The 20,692-nt window shown below is 38.0% G+C and overlaps 1 protein-coding gene across 10 annotated transcripts in view; it reads right to left on the bottom strand.

Moving 5' to 3' along the window:
* Positions 1 to 20,692, bottom strand: part of MIER1 (MIER1 transcriptional regulator) — a 55,607-nt gene that overhangs the window by 14,242 nt on the left and 20,673 nt on the right. For 5 of the 10 annotated variants that reach the window (XM_043520254.1, XM_038413247.1, XM_038413248.2 and 2 more), the window contains 5 exons: positions 19,992 to 20,137; positions 16,523 to 16,690; positions 10,126 to 10,258; positions 7,359 to 7,423; positions 5,535 to 5,607 (listed from right to left, as the gene is read on the bottom strand). In XM_043520254.1, coding sequence (XP_043376189.1) covers positions 5,535 to 5,607; positions 7,359 to 7,423; positions 10,126 to 10,258; positions 16,523 to 16,690; positions 19,992 to 20,090 — 538 coding nt within the window. In that variant the 5' untranslated portion in view covers positions 20,091 to 20,137. The remainder of the gene's footprint in view (positions 1 to 5,534; positions 5,608 to 7,358; positions 7,424 to 10,125; positions 10,259 to 16,522; positions 16,691 to 19,991; positions 20,138 to 20,692) is intronic. The other 5 variants (XM_043520253.1, XM_043520252.1, XM_043520255.1 and 2 more) reach the window with 3 other exon arrangements.

The following is a 20,692-nucleotide window of genomic DNA, read 5'->3' on the forward strand; positions in this document are numbered from 1 at the left end:
TAAGAAAAAACAGCAATTAAATTAACAGCGATTAAATCAAGGAATGGTGGTGAACAAAATCTGTTTTAGTACATTTCTTAATTTTGTAACAGACACCATTATGAGTGTATTAGAAGTTACTAGACACACAAAGAATGACTATCACATCAATGGGTAATACCAAAATCTGAACCCCCTCTATGTTAAATCCCGCAAGTTTTCCCTGTCAGTAGCATCTCAAGGGATTGTTTTAGTCGGCCCTTCTTGCATGTTCCTCCAACTGCCAAATGGCATGCCTGCGATGGAAGATGCTCTTGCTTAATTCTTAACAAATCTCAAATATTTCCATCTTCTCTTCTGGGTAACTTAAGCAATAAGGGGTTGTAGAACTCCAACAAACGTGGGCATTTGTTATAAGTTTGTTCCATTTAATACCTAGTATTTTTCTACGACAACATTTGCTTTCAAAGGCATTTAGGTGTCTGTCTATACGTTTGGTAGATTCCCAGATTGTACACCCAAATGTTAACATGGAAAGAACTCTAGAAAGTAGGGCTGTATAAAGGCACAGACCAGTAGTCCTCAACCTATTTACCACTGTGGGTCACATATGCATCTCTCTATGTGTTATGTGGGCCGCATCCACACAATATATATACACACACTATCTGTATGGCCCTTAGGATGTCATATGGGTCGCACCTGTGTGCTGATTGGGCTGCAAGTGGCCAGTGGGCTGAGAACCACTGGTATAGACAGAACTCTGTAATAAATGGGGCGTAGATGATCTAATCCACTTGACATCTGTGGGGAGAAGTGACTGTTTCATAGGGCTTGTCTACACTTAAACACTGTAGTGTTTCAATGAAGATGCTACCAACACTGACAGGAGGGCTTCTCCTATCAGCATAGGGTAATCCATGTCCCAAGAGTGGTGGTAGCTAAGTCAACACAAGAATTCTCTGGTCAACTTAGCACTGTCTACACTGGTGGGGGTAGATCAGTTTAACTGTGTCATTCAGGGGTGTGGATTTTTTACACCCCTGTGCGATGTAGTTATACCAACTTAATTTCCTAGTGTACACCAGGCCCCAGAATTATCCCTGTATTCTAAAAATAGCCTACACATTCTGCAGAACAACTTAGTTCTGCCCACATATTAACAACGTGCCCTCTTAAGAGCAACGCAATGCCATTTAGCCTCTCTTGGTAGTCGATGTGGCTTGGGGTAAAATATGGAAATCTTTCAGTTCCTGGTGTGACTCCTCCATTTCCACATCAAATAGCTCTGGAGATCATCTTCCACCTCTGTTTGCCCTTCAAAGTGACAATCTGAAGATTTTAGCAAGAAAAAAAAACAAAATAAACCAATCTCCATCATAGTTAAAATTCACTTTTCTGTCATGTCAGAAACAAACGGCTCTGAGCATATCCTTCACAACTTGAAGGTCATAGAATCATAGAATATCAGGGTTGGAAGGGACCCCAGAAGGTCATCTAGTCCAACCCCCTGCTCAAAGCAGGACCAAGTCCCAGTTAAATCATCCCAGCCAGGGCTTTGTCAAGCCTGACCTTAAAAACCTCTAAGGAAGGAGATTCTACCACCTCCCTAGGTAATGCATTCCAGTGTTTCACCACCCTCTTAGTGAAAAAGTTTTTCCTAATATCCAATCTAAACCTCCCCCATTGCAACTTGAGACCATTACTCCTCGTTCTGTCATCTGCTACCATTGAGAACAGTCTAGAGCCATCCTCTTTGAAACCCCCTTTCAGGTAGTTGAAAGCAGCTATCAAATCCCCCCTCATTCTTCTCTTCTGCAGACTAAACAAACCCAGCTCCCTCAGCCTCTCCTCGTAAGTCATGTGCTCTAGACCCCTAATCATTTTTGTTGCCCTTCGCTGTACTCTTTCCAATTTATCCACAAGGTCCTCAGCAATGATACACTGGACGCCCTTTTTGCCTTTTCTGTCAGTTAGTTTAACAATGAAGTTACCTTGTCTCAAATCAAGCAGCCATATTATCTTAGCCAGCTCAGTAATTTGCTATGCACATCTGAAGTGTGTGTGAATGTGCTATGCACATTTTCTTCCCCAAGGGTTTAGGAGCTTTTGCACCTTTGTCCTTGGCAGCGGACCAATGATGACTAGTCTTCTTCAAGAGGAGTAAAGAAGTGCAGTGTGTAGATGAGAAGCATAGTCGGGAAAGTAACGGAAATACTTTCCTGATGGATTGTATTTTCTAAATGGACAACCTACCCTAAATTCTCAATTACTGAGGGACAATCTTCACTCATTGCTATATTTGCTTTCCACAACCAACTCTCTATATATCTAAACTGTGTTCTTTAATTTATTCACCTAAATTTGGGTTATTGCTGATTATGCACTATATGTATCTTCTGACTTTAAAAACAAACGTCGTATTTGTGGATAATCTAAGCACTATACCCAGATGTACAGACACTTTTCTTAACCTGTGTACTATATAGTTTAACATTAGCTTTAATACATTTTTTTAATCTAATCTACTCAAGTTCCCTCAGAGACCTGGGTCAGATCTTTCACTGAATCAATTTTCCTGGTGCCAAGGGATCTGACACTTACATACGCTGCTCTTCCATTGTCCAGGCACCCAAGGGTGGAACATGAGAGAAACATCAGACACCAAAACACGATTGGAGCTACACTGATCATGGTGTTAGGTAAACGCACCAACCTCATGCCTTCAGTACTTATTTTTCCTGGGCTCTGCTAAGCTCAGTGCACAAGTGCTTGCCTTATGAGACACAGATGCAGAGTCCCTAGGTATAAACTCTTTCAATTAACAACACAGGAGTCAATAAAATTGGATGTGATGTGTGTGGGGAGGGGGTAAGGAGAGGAGATGAGGCCTGCATAATCACTTCAAGGAGCTGGAACTTGTAGACTCAGTTTCAGTGGGTACAGTTAATAAAGGCCCTACAAAAAGATAATTTATAAATATCCATCTCCCTGAGAGAGAATAGGTAGCTAGTGTGTTCATCCTCCACAGACATTGTGCAGTCACAGGAGGGACCTGGCTTAAAGGTAGCAGACTTGGCCTGTATTTCCAAACAGAAAGGGGACCCAAGAACTAAAGGTATAAAAAACTGCCAAAATGTAAGCTACAGTGCTTATGTACCAAGGTATATGCATCACTCAGACTGGAAATCCATACAGGCAGAGTTCAAAGAATAAATTATACCAAAACTGCATTTGTTATGAAAATGTTCATGAAAACGGAGTAAGTCATTAAGCTACTATGTTCAGCCAAGTGCTAAATTTCCTAGATGTTCACAATAATGTAATTCTACCTAAAATACAAATGTTTATATTAGCAGTACATTATAAGTTATACTTTAAGAACAAGATCTCATCAGCTGAGAGCCAAAGGGTATGGTTGCACATTGTCAGCCTAATTTATCTTTGCATTGTAAACGTCAACACTAGTCCAGTTTGAGGCCTGTGAATAAAGGTTTCATCCAAAAATACAGTGGGTAGGGAAAGAAAAGGTACAGAACAAAAATTATACCAGCTCTAGTGTAACAACAATTTAGTGAAACTTCACCCCCCCCTCGCCCCCCAGTCTGTGTCCATGACGCATATTTTCTGTTCTCAAAACCAGTAACTGGATGCAAGGCCATGAAAAGCTGGTTTTTGTAGGCTTCTGCAGTGCAAAAAACAGCTATATTTTTATTGTAGGAGGCCACAAGTATTTACAGTACAGTAAACTAATACGAATGGATGAATCAGCAGCAAATTACAAGCATACCTGTTGAATTTCAGGGAAATACAGAGTTCAAGCTCTATGTTAAGATACCTACCAGATAAAGAAAGGAGCACCAAAAGTAATTTCTCCACAGCTAGTGGCACGTACTTTATCATTTAGTGAATTCATATTTAAAATAGATTTATTCCTCCCAGTGACATTTTTTTAATAGCAAAAGCAACAACCATACCATTATAGCTAGGGATGTATGATAACTTTCATTTTAAACCCAGATTCTTTCATTTGGAACTTTCAACTTATCTAGCTGGAATTTTTTTGCACTTGATCTCTGCCTGATTTTTAATTTTTTTAAATTCAAGCAAAGAAAGATCCACCATTTCAAAAAGTCTCTGAATATAAATCACATAAGGATACACAAGTCTTTTTTCATGGACTTTTCTTGCTAAGCTCATGAAGTTAAAGAAAACTGAGCTGCATTTGTATGCACATTTAAGTTTGCTCTGGTTTCAATTTCTATGACTGTTCCATACCCTGGGAGACTCAAATTCCCTCTCCTCAAGCTCTTCTGTCCATCATATCACCAGGGTGCTCAAGTTGGGCAGGAATCACCTTATCTATGGACCTATTAAGCAACACAGGATGGAAGCTTGCTTCTTGTGCTTCTCAGGAGGTCTATAGTCGGGGCAGATATCTGCTCTGCAGAACTCAAATTCTGTTGGAGTAAGGGCTCTGTTCTGGTGAGCACAGGGGTTACAAAAGCAGTTGCTTTACAACAAGGAGAGATACAAAGCTCCTAAGTTTCACAGAACATTCATCTTACAAGATCTGCCTAGCACACAGGATTTGGTGGTATAGACAAAGCGTCCTAGACTAGGATATTTCTCAGGCTTTTATTTAAAAAAAAAAAAAAAGCCATAAAAGTAGATTAGAGAATTTTAAGGTTGAATAGTAAGCATTCAAGTCAGGGAATGCCAAAGTCAAAGTTACATGTGCCATCTTAACGCTGCCGCCTCTAACACATGTACTGTAACTAAATTACACCAACATATACGATTTCTCAAATATTATATACAATTATTTCCAACAAAGTTTGCCAAACAATACTTAAAAAGGGACTAGTAATAGTCAGCATACTTACTTGTTAGCAGAATAAAAGAGGGCTCAACAAGCAAACTTTGAACCGCAGAAGTAAATTCTTTCCTTCCTTTCTATCCAACTCCTCAGAACTCCCCCAGTGAAATGTGAAGGCTTGGCAAGCCAGTCAACTGATCGCCTGTTATGAGGCTATATGGTCTAATACTGCCAAACATTCCACCAAGAAAGCCCTGATGTAGGCAATGACCTACCATCTTGTTGATTGCATCATGGTACCATTCTTTTACTTTTTAGAGCTTCATTTAATTGGGTTTAGCATTTTTCTGAGTTAAAATAACTCAGTTAAGTAACTTGTTTGTAATTAGGCACAAGTATCTAAGACCATGAAGTTTAACTCTCTTTTTTACAATTGTTACTGTTCTAATAGATTAGCACTTTGAATTATTTGACCACATTTGACAATTTTTGCCTGGTCAAATGCCCAATTATTTTGGACCAGTCAAATGCCCAACCCTAATACAGTGTAAACAGTTTCAAATACAGGCACATCTGCCTGACTGAATAAACTGTCTTATTGTGAAATCATATCAACTAATAGTTTTTAAATTTTTCCTAAGATGTCTTTTCCTAAGATGCCCGAAATCTGCCCTCAAGCTTTAGTACAGAAACTCGAACAAATCATTTCAGAAATGTTGATAGAGTCAAAGCTCACCTTTCTCATTCTCCTTGTATTTGCATATGCCAGCTGGAATTTCAGCTTGAAACATAGAACCCACCATGATTTCCTGTTTAAAAAAAAAAAAAAAAATGTATATAATGCACTTGACGATCTTATTTGTTTTCTATAGAATGACGATATCCTTTTAAGCACTAAAAAGTCCTGCCACCAATAACCTACAAAACATGACAAAAACTAATCAGAATTAAAAAAAAAATATGGAAATGTACTTTTTATGTATGAGGCTTTGAGAGGGTATTAAAAGAAACATACATTAACACTAAAGCTGTTCATTTTTAATTGTTGGAAAGAGCAAGAGAGGAAGCAGATAATTTATAAAGCTGAAAGTCATGAGTTAAAACTTAAACTTCAACCTTTTTCCTCTATTCTGGGAATTAAAAACCCTATACGTCATGCAGAAATGTATTATGGTTTTTTACTTTACGTGGCATAACTGGCAGAGGAAAAAGTAAATACACATTCTTTTACATCTACTTATTGATATTAAAAACAATTACATGTACTTTATATAATGCTTGAGTTATACTGAAGCACCCCAGGTGTAATGAGAATTAGAACAAAGATAGCAATTACTTCAGTGTGATTTCTCACTTAAATCACAAAATGTATTTCACTAAATGAAGTTACATTCTCCTGATCAGTCAGATGGAGACTGATGGATATGGAACCGCTCTGTGTTAATGTATGAATACTGTATGTGACATGGTTATCGGGATTTCACAGTATGAATATGTTGGTTTAGTTTAATAGCAGGCTGCTAGAAAATACGAGCAGGAAGTGAAACAATAGCTCAAGGTACACTATTTCTCAGTAAACACTTCAGCATGGTCAAAACCCAAGATCCTACCTCCAGGTTACAGCCAAAGTTACAGGGACAAAGCTGGGGCGAGCAGATCAAAAAGACTACTGTGTCCAGAGATCAGGGAAGTTGTTGCCAAGAAGCTGTTTGTTACCGACACCCCTCTCCACCCCCCCACGGGACATCTGAAGATGTAGGCCTCCCTGGGTCACCATCACCAGATGGTAGATCTTTAAATAAGAAAGAAGCATGTAGACTGTTTTAAAATCCTTACTCTTATATTATGCTTTATTCCTACTGCTAAGATTAACCACCACTTTGGTTTGAGAAGACTGATCACTGGTAAAAAGGGATCAAACTCCACAAAAGAACTGCAGGTGTCAAACCCAAATCAGACCAGGCCTGGCCTAGGAGTTGGCCAATCATGTGATTTCACCCCCAGAAAAGTAAAGGCAAGAGGCCTGACACCTGAAGGGGTGCATTCAGAGACCTGAGAGGGGACAGAGATGCAGTTTGTCCTGTAACTGAGAGGTTTTTGAGGGAAACCCCTAAGCAGAGGCAAGGAAGTCAGAATGGGGGAAATCTCAAAAATGGAGGCTACTCCTATGCAAAGTGATCCTTGTTCCTGAAGGGAATGGAAATCACCATGAACTTCAGAAAATAGACAGTGAAGAGAAAGCAAAGTTTAAAAAACTCTTAACTTGGCAGTATTTGAATTTTACCTGCAAATTATGAAATGATTTATTGAAAACAAAGCTAAAGATGACAACCTGGTGGTTTTAGTTAAGTCAGACAATCTTTTCCACCTTCTGGATAAACTGAAAATTAGCAAAAAGGAGCCTGTTTATAGGAACCAATTCCACTGAACTCTTATTTCTTGTCTCCTTCTGCTGATGAATACCATACTCACTTATGCCTGAAATAACCAACAGTACACTGCATTTAAACAACACACTTAATAAAGATATATCCTTAATAGCAAGTCCTTAAATGTTTACCTTTTTCCAGTCTTCTGAAGGAATATAATCTTCATCTTCCTCAGATTCTTCTTCTATTTCACTATCTACGAGAAATTTTTCAGACATTATTTACATGGGAAGTACTACCATAAACCCTGTTCAGGCCAACATTATATTCCAATAAAGTATGTCTTGGAGACAGATTGCTCAAAGCCATTGCTGGCTGGCTATTTGGATCTTTAGCTGTGATGTCACAACCACCTTTCTGTGAACGAACATATGGCTGGGATCTCACTGAGGAGCAAAATGGGAAACCACCACAACTTGGCCTGTCTTCCAGTTGAAAGGCATCCCACTGTGCCTTAGAAGAAAAAAAAATAGCTAATGTGCTTACACAGAGTGGTTAAATATCCTGTTAATTGGAAAGACAGCAAACAGGAAGAAGGCTGTCAGTTTTTAGGATGCAAATAAGTAAACAGTCTATTCATTTTTGGGCCTCACCATAAGACTTTATTCCCCTTCATCCAACTCTACTTGTATAGGCTGACAACATTCCAATTGATCAGGTACAGTTGTTCTCTGCAAGCATGCCAGTGTCTTCAATGATTACACTGAAACCCAGGTTCTCCTTACTTTCGAACAGAACTGGCAGGCTGTTGGGCTAGTCACCCTCATTTCATTTCAGATCCTGCATCCATCACCGTCTTTCCTCATCCTTAGAGCAACACTGGCACCATTGCCAGCCTCTGTTGAACTGTGTGTACACTAGAGCACAATATGTGGGTCACTCCAAATCCAGCTGTTACATGCTCAGGCACAATGACATTTAAAAATACTGGACTTCACAGAGCATTCAGCTCAGCTATCCACAAGTAGTGCACTGAGAAAGCAGATTCTTTAATACCTGTGACATTCGGTACTTGCATTTGCTATAGTGAATTTAACATTTAGGAGTCCTTAAGTCAGGATGTGTCTCTCTAAGGAATGTCGGATAACCATCTGTAATAGGGACTATCATTTGCATGATATTGAAAGTAGCCACATTAATGTCAGCAGGTGAGGATCAGGTAGTAGAAAGACAGACCCTTTTATTAAATGCAAATCAGCGTTCTGTTAGCTTTTGGTTCCTCAGCCAATGCTTAACCTAGGACATTGGTGTTAGATAAACATGAAAAGGAGAATGTTACTTTGACTGTAAGCTCTTTGGGGCAAGGGCTGTCTTTTTTCTGCCATGTTTATTGTGTGCCTAGCACAAGTCCTGGTTCATGACGGGACGGTAGCTCCTAGGTGCTACCACAATCCAAACAATAAACTTGAAAAATGACATTTCCAATGACTTAACTAGTGATGTAGATGTGAAGAATTTTAAATGTTAATTTCCTTTATTTTAAACCACTGGGTATATGGAGCTATAAGCAACCTTTAACTATAAAGTAATAATGTTTGTTGTAAACATATAGGTCTAAGATTCCAAATACCAGGAATGATACATTTTACCTTCCTCTGGTATAAATGGCTACCCCACACAGTGAAATATTTGGTTGTCCAAATGACTTGGCTGGTAATATCAGATGTTACTCATTAGGAGAATGCAGGTTTGAAACCCAAGTGGTATTGCAACAGCAGTGAGGGCTCAGGGGAGGGTTACATAACACTAGATCAGATCAGTTCCAAGTGGCTGCAAGAGTGAATTTTAAGCACATCTAAGAAACAGAGACATGATCAAAGAGCGGAAGTATGGAGCAGGGAAATGGTAGTATTGAAAATGATGTGGTAAAGATAAATATTTTAAAAGCAAAATTTCCTTCTCTGTGTTGCTATCCCCACCTCCGTTTATTAAAACCTGAAATATTTTAAATCTATTTTAGTTTGATTATTTTTATTCATTTTTCCATTACTGAGATTAGACAAAAATAAGCAGTTTTACTTTGGTTTGTCGTCAATTTTATTTTCTAGTTCTCACTCACTAGCACAAAGGTTCTCAAAAGTTTTTCATAGAGCAGACCACAACTTAAGGGATACTGTCTTGTGGACCTGCACCTCTCCCATTTATAATTTAATCTCCATGTAGCAACTACAGCAATTGCTTACTTGGAATATTTATATAAAGAAAACAACATATTTATATTGTCTTTTTAGGGTGAATTAGCAACTGAAAATATGGAGGTAAGCCAGAACCCTGCAGCCAGCCACCTCTTCTTGGACCATCAACAGTGCTCCACAGACACTTGCTACAGCCGAGCAATACCACAATGCAAGGTTACAAACACTGCAGGGAATATTTGCACTGATCCTTCAAGTTGGTCCACATGGGAAGACCACTGAAGTCACTGGGGCTCCAAGTGGATGGCAAAGGAGCTTTGCAGAAATTAAAGGCATGCCCATGTGGACCTGTTTGCAGCACCAGGGACTACGTTTCCACTGAAACGTGAAGTTATTGAAAGCATTTCCATTGGCCTTAGATTTTGCTTTTCTTTTTAAGTGTGCACCAGATTTAATCCTACACTTTTCCTTTAATAAAAAACTAATACAAAGTCCATGACTTGTAAAAAAGAGAGGCTTTAATCATATGCTAAGGAGTGTGGACAACAAAAAGAACTATGTTTAATTTCAGGTTTCAGAGTAGCAGCTATGTTTAAGTGACCTGATAATAAAGAACAGCAGTGGGAGAAGAAAAGAGGAGATCTGACAAACACTCGTAAGCAGTAAGGCTTAGATATTTTTTACTAACTCAATATTTCATTAATTCTAGATCTTAATAAAGTTATGACAATTTAGATGGTGCATAGTATTGAACAGCACATACTTGTATCAAAATATTTACATCGACGTGGGTGAATTATCTCCTGTGGATCTTGAGAAGCAACAGATGGTGCTGGGTCATCATTGGAGGACTGTGTCTCATCCTCCTGACCTGATGAATCCTTTATGGTCTCCTCCTTAAATACAATAAGGCAAATAGGACACCATTTAAACCTTCTGCATTAGAGATAATCATCTCTCTCTTTTTTGATAACATTTTATTTATATTTCCAGAAATTTCGAACAAAAGAGGATGTTGTACACATAATAAACTGTAGGTTGTAGTGTTACGAATGACAGGTACTGGCTGTGGACAGCCACAGAGATTGTTTAGATGCATTACACAGTATTGCTATAGATTTTGAGAACATATTTTAAGCAGGTCAGGTTTAACATTAAGTCTTAGATGAGCTAACCAGAATTAAACACTGTATCTAGTTTTTCCAGCATGGAAATTTAGGGTTAAAGTTTAATACCATGAGCAACAATAAGTATTGCCACACTTGTGTGAACTATCCTATACCTAATCAGGCTTTGGTATAGGATGGGGATATGTTAGCTTTCCATTACTGAGTAATTCTAGGTTTCGCTAGGAGTAATTCCGGGTGTACACATCTAATTTTTTGTTAAGCTGTTTGTAAGGATATGCAGCTTGCGGATCTTAGAACCAAGGGATAGGTCAATTTCACAATCTTATTCATGTGAACCACTAGCTTTTCACAAAATTCTCATACTGGGCACTCAAAAATGTGTCAGTGAATCTACAGACAAACACTGAATGATACAAATTCCCTTCTCACTACTTAAGTGTTTTTTGTTTGTTTGATGGAATAAATTATGCACAATAAGCTAAAAAAAATTGGAAGTTATAAAGGCATAGAGTTCTTTACATCTCTCTTGCTCTTAAAGTATACCCCATCTTTAAAACCATTCCCCCAGAATTTTGGATGTTTTTTAATATCAGGATTAGGAAACGCTGGATAACCATTTCTAATCATGTGGAAGGCTACACCTACATTCCAAGCTAGGGATGAGATTCCCAGCTCGCATACACATAGAGAGAGCGGGCATGAGTAAAAAATAGTAGTGTAGCCACAGCAGCACAGACAGCGGCAGCATGGCTCAGCCGTGCCAAGTATAAACGTGCTGAACCTATGTGGGCATGTACTAGGCACAGCTAAGATGTGCTGTTGCCCATGCTACTACTGCAGAAATGCTACTATTTATACTTGCACTAAGTATGTGTATGTGAGCTGGGAACCGCACCCCTAGCTTGTAGTGTAGATGTAGCCCCCCCCCCCAAAAAGTTACTATTTATGGCGTGAGGTTATCATGAAAACCTTCAATAATTAGATTTCACCCCACAAGAAGTATCAGTATACTCCAATTCTAACATCACTGAGTTAAGTAAAAATGGTAAAAAGATCAAATATTAAAAGAATAGATGCTTGACAGAAATGAAACGACCACAGTGGGAGATAGTAGAAAGTTACATGAGAAGGGTTGAAAAAAATGAGTTAGTGGATTGATTTATGCATTTGGTGAAGATAACTAATGCAACTTGCTCATACTTATTTGTTGCAACATCTCAGACACATTATGCACATCCTGTATGCTTTTAATGACAAAGCAGAATAAGCGCTGCAAGTTTAATAAGTAAATGGGAAATCAAAAATAGTCCAAATGCAACACAGCCAACTCAATGGTTCAAAAGGAACTTTTCATTTTTTTAATTTACTGTCATTCCTTTTAAATTTCCACCCTCTATGTTGCATTAAGTAGAGCCCACCCCACCCTCAACTGGTTTTCTATGACTTTGTTTGTTTCCTTAAGTACAATATCCAAACCTTAAAAATTTCTTTTCTCAGAGTTATTCAACTTGCACAGACTTGGCAATTTTTACCGGGGACCTTTTAAATCACAAGAACAAACTTTCATGCTTTAAAGAGCTGCTCATGTACTCAGTGCATTCCATCCAAAGGCTCCAAACCTGTAAACTGATACATGTGGACAAGAGCCTCATTGATACAGGGCATGCAAGTGTCAATGGAATATTGACAAGGGTACAGAAGGTCCAGCCACACACGAGCTTGCGGAGTTGGGGCTCTATTTAGTATGCACTTTTCAAATGGTCAGAACTTTGATAGGTTTTAACAAAAAATTTAGGTTGACTTAAGGCACTAATGCTCTTTAAGAAGTAAGCAAACGCCAGGTTTTGGACATTTTAGTTATAGCCCTATTTTTAGAAGTATAATTGGAATTTTACAACATATTTTAATCTTTTAAATAAAATTGCTGCTAGGATTTCACTCATACTTTGAACAGAGACTGAACATGTAAGAGTTCATGTCAAAGAGCTCTATTCTTTGCTCAGCCAAGCACCCAAGTAAGGCAAGAGGACCTACTGTAGTGTGGCCTAGCATGTATAAACTTTAATTTGCTTTATCCTAAATGGAATTTACATTACAGGACCTCAAAAACAGCTGTGACCTTAGCTTATGTCCTTAGGTCTGGACAAAAGTAAAGGCAACCTTTTAATTAGAGAACTGACAGTTTGTGTTGTAACTAATTTCTTGCTGTGGTAAGAGGGATAACCTTTCTAACGTGTGAATGTATGTGAGCATGCAGATGTTTAAGGAGTAGCACTATGTAAATTTATATTAAAAAGAACACAATTAGATACCAACTCAAATTCTAAGCAGGTGACAAATCAGAGCGTAACCCTTCATTCTTAAAAGTATCAGCATTAAATTACTCTCCTCACTAGGGGAATCGTGAGTTGCTGATCACTACTGTATTAAAGTACATAAGTTAGCCAGAAGGGGAGCAAATAGAGTACATCATTCAATTAACGGTGCTTTGAAGGAGTGTAATAATAGTTCAAAAGCTGAGAAAAACTGCACCTCCTTGACTGTATGGAGTTAGTATGTGTAAGGTTAGAGTCAGAGTTTATGGCCAGAAGGGGCCAACAGATCAACTAGTTTGACCTGTTGTGTATCACAGGACACCAACACCTCATCCACATACTAAACCCAAGAGCTGAAATTAGACCAAAGCAATCAAAAGTAGACCAAAGATTCATCATGTATTTCATTGATCTCCTGATATGACTGACTGTGTTGATTTGATCATTTGATCAACTGTTGATCCCATTTCATGTTATTAATATCTTGATCAATCAATTCAACCTCTGTAAGACTGTGTAGCCTTAGATTTAATCATTATATTGTTCCATCCTGTTTAGGAAAATTATATTAATTTAGCCAGTGATATGTTGATTTAAATTATATTTGCTTTCACATTATCTTAATAGAATCCATAAATCATACCAAACTGGTTTCTTTCTCAAAACAGCAACAAGGCTAAATAACCTCAAAGGCACAGGTCATCCTGGCCATATATTTATATCTCATTACCCTTACACCCATCATGCAACCTTGTGCAAGTCACTTAACCTATCTATGCTTTAGTTTCCATATCTATAAAATAGGTAAGATAGCTCCTCAGTTGTGAGTGCTATAATAAAACAGTACATTATTTATATTATGGACAATATTTCCTTTTTCAATCCATACTAAGCTTCCTAACCTCCCTCAATCCTGTTGGTATTAACCATACAAAGGATTTTACATTACAACTGTAATATTTTAAAATTATATGCTTTAAAAGGCCAGCAACAATGGCCAAGTTATAATTATGTCATGACAGTATAGAAAAAGTCGTCAAACAGAATTAATTACAACTATAGTTAAAAGCAGGATCTGGAGAACTGCAAGCAGAAAAATGCCTTCTAAAATAAAAGATGCTCGTTTATTTTAAGAGTTCATAGGACTGCATTTTAAAGAGGCCATGATTATAATGATATATTCGCACAAAATATTTGATCATATTTATTTTCAACTATAAATTATAGAGGAACAATCACTGTCAATCTTTAATACGTCAGTCAAGAGGGATTTAAAATGGTTAATTTCAGAAATTCAGGCTATGACTTTTTGTTTCAGTACCACACCTGATAATAAAATAACTACTGAATCATCATATCCAGTGATATACTCAAATATATAAAATAGATTGTTTTCAGAAGAGTCAGACACTGTTTTAAAGCAGGACTATGATCCTGTTGTATATAATGCTGCACGATGCAATTTATAATTGATCTCAGCATCAATTCTGGATGCTATAAAGATGAAATACAGCAAGGGTTTATGGGATGGAGTAGATGTTTAGAGCTCACTCCTGAACAAGTGAGCAAAGTTTAAGTAAAAGTGCTTTTCATAGGAGAATAGAAATTGCTGGACTGGGTCAGACTGCTGATCCATCTAGACGAGTTTATTCTGGATCTGACAGTGACTAGGTATTAGATGAAGCTGCAAGAAACTTGGCAGACAACAGGTATGGTTCAACAGGTGTAAAAGGGCCAAAGCTCATTAGTAGTTGATCCTTAAACTACAATTGGATATAAAGCAAGAGGGATGAGGGGAGTAACACCTAATTCAGCCCTCTGATAAAATCAACTCAGGTTTGTGCTGCGTGGACCTCTCATGCAAAGATCCATTGGCTGTACCATTTGTTGCTTCTTTCACACTTCTATTTGGAGACCTTTTGAAATCAATTCTGCAGTGTTTAAGAGTGCAGTATTCATGCAAGAATTCATAATAGATTTGCCTTCCAACATAGTGCAAACTATTTCTGTTTTAGCTTTTGTATCAGATGACTGGAGGATAGCTAATGCAACACCTGTTTTTTTTTAAAAAAAGGCTCCTGAGGCAATCCTGGCAATTTCAGGCTGGTAAGCCTAACTTCAATACCAGGCAAATTGGTTGAAACTATAGTAAAGAACAAAATGATCAGATAACTAGATGAACATGATTTGTTGGGGGAAGAGTCAACATTGCTTTCGTCAAGGGAAATCATGCCTCACCAATCTACTAGAATTCTTTGAAGGGGGCAAACAGACATGTGGATAAGGGTGATATAATGTACTTGGACTTTCAGAACGCCTTTGACACGGTCCCTCACCAAACGCTCTGAAGCGAAGTAAGTGCTTGGAATAAGCGGGAAGGTCCTCTCATGGATCAGTAACTGGTTAGAAGACAGAAAACAAAGGGTAGGACTAAATGATCAATTTTCAGAACGGAGAGCGGTAAATAGTGGGATCCCCCAAGGATCTGTCCCGGGACCAATGATTTTCAAGATATTCATAAATGAAACAGAAAAAGGGGTAAACAGTGAGGTGGCAAAATTTGCAGACAATACAAAATTACTCTAGATAGTTAAGTTGAAAACAGACTGTGAAGAGTTAAAAAGGGATCTCACAAAACTAGGTGACTGGGAAACAAAATATCAGATAAAGTCAAAATGTTGCTAAATGCAAAATAATGCAAACTGGAAAATAATCTGAACTATACATACAAAATCATGGGGTCTAAAAATTAGCTGTCACCACTCAACGATCTTGGATTTATTGTGGATAGTTCTCTGAAAACATCCGCTCAGTGTGCAGCGGCTGTCAAAAAAGCTAACAGAACATTAGAAACCATTAGGAAAGGAACAGATAAGACAGAAAATATCAAAATGCCACTATATAAATCCATGTTATGCCCCTACTCTGAAGACTATATGCAGTTCTGGTCAGCCCACCTCAAAAAGTATACATTAGAATTGAAATAGGTACAGAGAAGGGCAACAAAAATGATTAAGGGCATGGAACAGCTTCAGTAGGAGAAAAGATGAAAAAGACTGGGACTTTTCAACTTCGAAAAGAAATGACTAGAGGGGATATAATAAAGGTCTATAAAATTGTGACTAGTGTGGAGAATGAGTAAATAACCCTTTCACATAACACAAGAACTGGGGATCATCCAATGAAATTAATAGGCAGTAGGCTTAAAACAAACAAAAGGAAGTACTTCTTCACACAATGCACAGTCAACCTGTGAAACTCATTGCCAAGGGATGTTGTGAAGGCCAAAACTATAATGGAGTTCAGAAAAGAACTAGATAAGTTCATGAAGGATAGATCCAACAATGGCTATTAGCCAAGAGGCTCAGGGATGCAACTCCATGCTCTGGGTGTCCCTAGCCTCTGACTGTCAGAAGCTGGGAGTGAATGACAGGGGATGGATCATTCAATGATTGCCTGTTCTGTTCATTCCTTCTGAAACACCTGGCATTGGCCACTGTCAGAAGACAGGACACTGGGGTAGATGGACCATTGGTCTGATCCAGCATGGCTGTTTTTATGTTCTGCTGTGGTTTGGCATCTTGCACATCCATGAAGGGCTTTTATGTACTATTAGTGACTAAACTAGAAGGAGCATGCAAACTAGTTCAGAATTTCAGGACATGGTACTAGACAACTGAATGGGAAAATATTTCCAATTAATACAGTCACTTACTTTGTTTTCTCCACTACACCCACTGTTGTCGTCATTATCAACATCATCATCTTCTCCTTCCTCTTCCTCCTCTTCCTCGTCATCTTCATCATCTTCCTCTTCTGGAAGTGGGACTGTACCATCATAGCCATAAAGGCTAAGTAGTTCATTAATTGGCATTTCACCTTCCTGAATAACATCCACCAAGCAAAGTTTTGACTTCCACAAAAACATTTCACATTACACAGACCTTCTCCGCATTTTTAAGTTATGTATTTTACACATAACCTAGCACGGGTAAATATGTGAGGAATGCATGTGTTAAGACTATCTCAGCTAACATGAGCATTTGGTCATTGGGGAAAAAATTGGAAACCTTACAAATCTGGGGAAAATTACTTCTTGAACAACATAAGGCAGGACTTCCAACTTCTAGAAGTGTAGGAATTTAAACCTGATTTTGCATACATATTTTAAAACTGATTTTGCATATTCCCAAATTATGCACAATACTGACTAGCAGGTCACTGTTCACAGAGATACCCCTCAGCTCTTCATCACGTGCAAGAGGTAAATACTATTAAGCACACTGTTGCACTACTTTTTAAAAATCAAAACTACTAAACATTGTCTACAAATGTGCAATTAAAAGTAACCCTTAAAATATTTGTCCATTTTTAGGACTTTATATTTAAAAGAGGTTCTACTCTGAAAGATGACTACATATGGGTCCCATTTTTTTTTAAATCAGTTATGTTCAGTTTAATACAAAACATTAACTGTCAGCCCTCCAAATTCAGCATTGGATCTTTCATTCTCCTGAACCATTAGTAAGAAGTTCTGCTGGCCAAATTATACCCTCTAACACCTATGTAACCTCACTGCCTTAAATGGTGATGAACAAGATTATCTGGTTGTATGTTCACCTGTTATTGGAAGTTAGTAACCCTTCTGTTGATACACAAAGAAGCAAAGAACCCAGCTGACAATCTCTTAGCACTGCAATACTCCCAAAAGCAAAAAAAAAGTAAAAACATATTTTATCATGAAGCCAGTAGACAGGACACAAGCAGCAGATTGGTTGAGTAAGGTGGCAACATTTTTACATATTCATTCTTCTTCTTTTGAAGAACTCTGTATAGCTTGAAAGCTTGCCTCTCTCTCCAACAGTAGTCCAGTGAAAGATATTACCTCACCCACCTTGTCTCTGTTTACTTTGGTGGATTCTCTGAGCCTGGCTTACCCCATTACACTCCAAAAAGCTTTGGGTTCTAGCAACCATTTGTGACAAGGTGGGGGTCAGCTTGTATCAGATTATGATCCCTATGTTGTCCTATTTGTAGAAATATAAGCACTGTAACTGGTAAGTCTGAACTTTCCCCAGGGCAGTTATTGTATCCCAGAGCGCTACCGTGCCCAGGAAAGGTGTATGACACCTCGAAGAGACTTACTGAGACACGTCAAGACTGCAATCTAGGGCCATCACTTCATTTCTCAGCTACTGGCCCACCCCCATGAAACAATTTCTCCCCCCCCCCCCTCGACACAGGGCCTACAAATGTAGGGTGGGAGGGAGAACAGAAACATATTGTTAGATCTGGAGCTTCTTATTTTGAGCACATGGCACAGAGTCTGAGGCCCTATTTAAGACCACAGATGGTATCCTCTCCATAGGGGGCCAATCACCACCACATGTGAACTTCAAGAAGGACTGCCCAGCCTCAGATGCTGACAAACCATGGACTCATAAATAGGGGTGATCTCAGACTAGGGGATGGTATGTCACTGGACTTTGTTATTTTCGAAGATCTATAACTCTTGAATGCTTTAAAAGTAAAGTCAATTTGGTTAAGCAATTCCTTTGCTAAACTTGCGTTCCTTTCTTTCCTACTACACTGTTTCTGAAGGGGTTAAACTAGTAAACCCGAAGTGCCCACTACCTAGGTGGAAATCATGGAGCATGTTACTTGGGAGGTCTGACACTGGTTTCAGGATATACAGGAGCTGGATGGTGGCATTCCACATCTCAAGGAAGAGTATCAGACAAGAGATCTGAGCCTAGAAAGAGTGTTCCAGAGCTAGAGCCAGTGACTAAATTCTGCCCAGACCAAGAAGGATCCATTCACAACAGGCTGATAACTGTACAGTGGAGTACAGGGCCAATTTATAACACCCTTCCTCTACAGAGGGCTAGCACATGGCTCCTTCTAGATCTAAACAGCACCACTACTCGTCTTGCTCAGCAGAAAGTCAAAACATGGAGACTCACCAGAGTTTCCAACTCCTGCCAAGGAACAAACTCTGGTCCTGACCTTTGATTGCTGCCATGGCATCACCAAGTAGTACACAACTATACCACCAAGCTGACCCTTTACAAAGTTATATAAAATAGAAGGAAGGAAAGCAATTGTATTGAAAGCTCTCTCTACACACTTGAGGAATCCTATTTCCCAGAATTCACCCTTTCTAGACAAAGTGTCTCCAAATTTGTAATAAACTGATTTTCTTAACTTCATTTTCATCTTTAATATCAAACCTGCAATTACAAATGTAAGTGACAATTCGTTATTGTTACTGAAGATTAAACACGCTAAATAGCTTTTTAAAGTTGAACTGGTAGTGATTTACCATAGTTGAAGAAAATTGTACTTTAGATATAAATTTGAAGATAATTACATGTGCTGAAAGCCTTTCAACCAATGAAATCACAGACTGCATTTAAACTAGTTTAGAATTTATTATGAACATCCTTAAACCACAAAATATTGTTCCTGACTGATTAACCAGTTGCAATTCAAGTCAAAATTCTGCCAAGCTCATATCCCCTAAGAGACCACTTAAAGCAGTATTTAAAATGCCAGCAAGAGCCCAAGATTAAAAAAAAAAATAATTCTTAGAAAGCAATTATTTTCGGTACACATTTTAAGATGTATGCATAGTCATCATTAATTGGCGTTCTAATCTCAGCTCTGCTGAGAACTCATTATGTGGCCTTGGGCAAATTACTTAATCCCCGTCTCAGTTTCTCCACTTACAAAATGGGGCAAATACTACTTACTTCATCACAGGAGTGGTATGAGGATGAATGTTTGTACAAAGAATTTAAAATGTCAAATTAAAAGAAGTTATGGGATGAAGGAGTTTACAGAAATTTGAAATTAACATGTACTAATCAAATAAAACAGGGAATAATCAATTTATGGAGAACATACATTTAGCTAGAGCACACTTCGTTTACGATAAGTCTAAAATTTGACATCTACACCAATAGGTATAAACAAAAAAAAAACTATACCTCAGCAAGCATTAGTCTATTATATACGTAGCTTCTTTGCTACAGATTTTGAGAACTGAAAAAGTACCTCAACAGGTCATTCATTATTCCTAGGATTTATTTGTTCGCCAATGTATTTGTGATCAAAATCTAACAAAATGTAACCATCTTGCATAAAATGGTATTTTTGTTTTATAACCCATAAGTGCCATTTACCCTTGTAAGATCCTCTATTTCAGAATTGAAGTTTGTTTCTCCTTCCATCATTTCCTCCTCTTCTAACGTCCGTTCATCATCAAAATCATGAACCAGCATATCAGCAGATGGGTCAAATTCATGGTCATCAGATGTTGCTGAACCTCCTAGTATAAAAAATATGAAAAGAATTTGATCAATCACAACATGGGTTTAAGGAGTTAGCTTGGTATTAGGACCGTCAAGAGATTAAAAAAATTAATCGCGACTAATTGCACTGTTAAACAGTAATAGAATACCATTTATTTAAATATTTTTGGATTTTTCTACATTTTCAAATATATTGATTTCAATTACAACACAGAATACAAAGTGTACAGTGCTCACTTTATATTTATTTTTGATTAAATATTTGCACTGCAAAACATAAAATAGTATTTTTCAATTCAGCTAATACAAGTACTATAGAGCACTCTCTATCATGAAAGTTGAACTTACAAATGTAGAATTATGTACAAAAAATGAAACCATGTAAAAAACTTTAGAGCCTACAAGTCTACTCAATCCTATTTCTTGTTCAGCCAATCACTCAAACAAGCACTAAACTAAATGCTTCCATGCTGCTGATGCTCGTTTAAAAAAAATAATGCGTTAATTAAATTTGTGACTGAACTCCTTGGAGGGGAGAATTGTATGGCTCAGGCTTTGTTTTAACCCACATT

This window comes from Dermochelys coriacea, chromosome 8 (genome assembly GCF_009764565.3).
Source record: "Dermochelys coriacea isolate rDerCor1 chromosome 8, rDerCor1.pri.v4, whole genome shotgun sequence".
Taxonomy (NCBI): Eukaryota; Metazoa; Chordata; order Testudines; family Dermochelyidae; genus Dermochelys; species Dermochelys coriacea.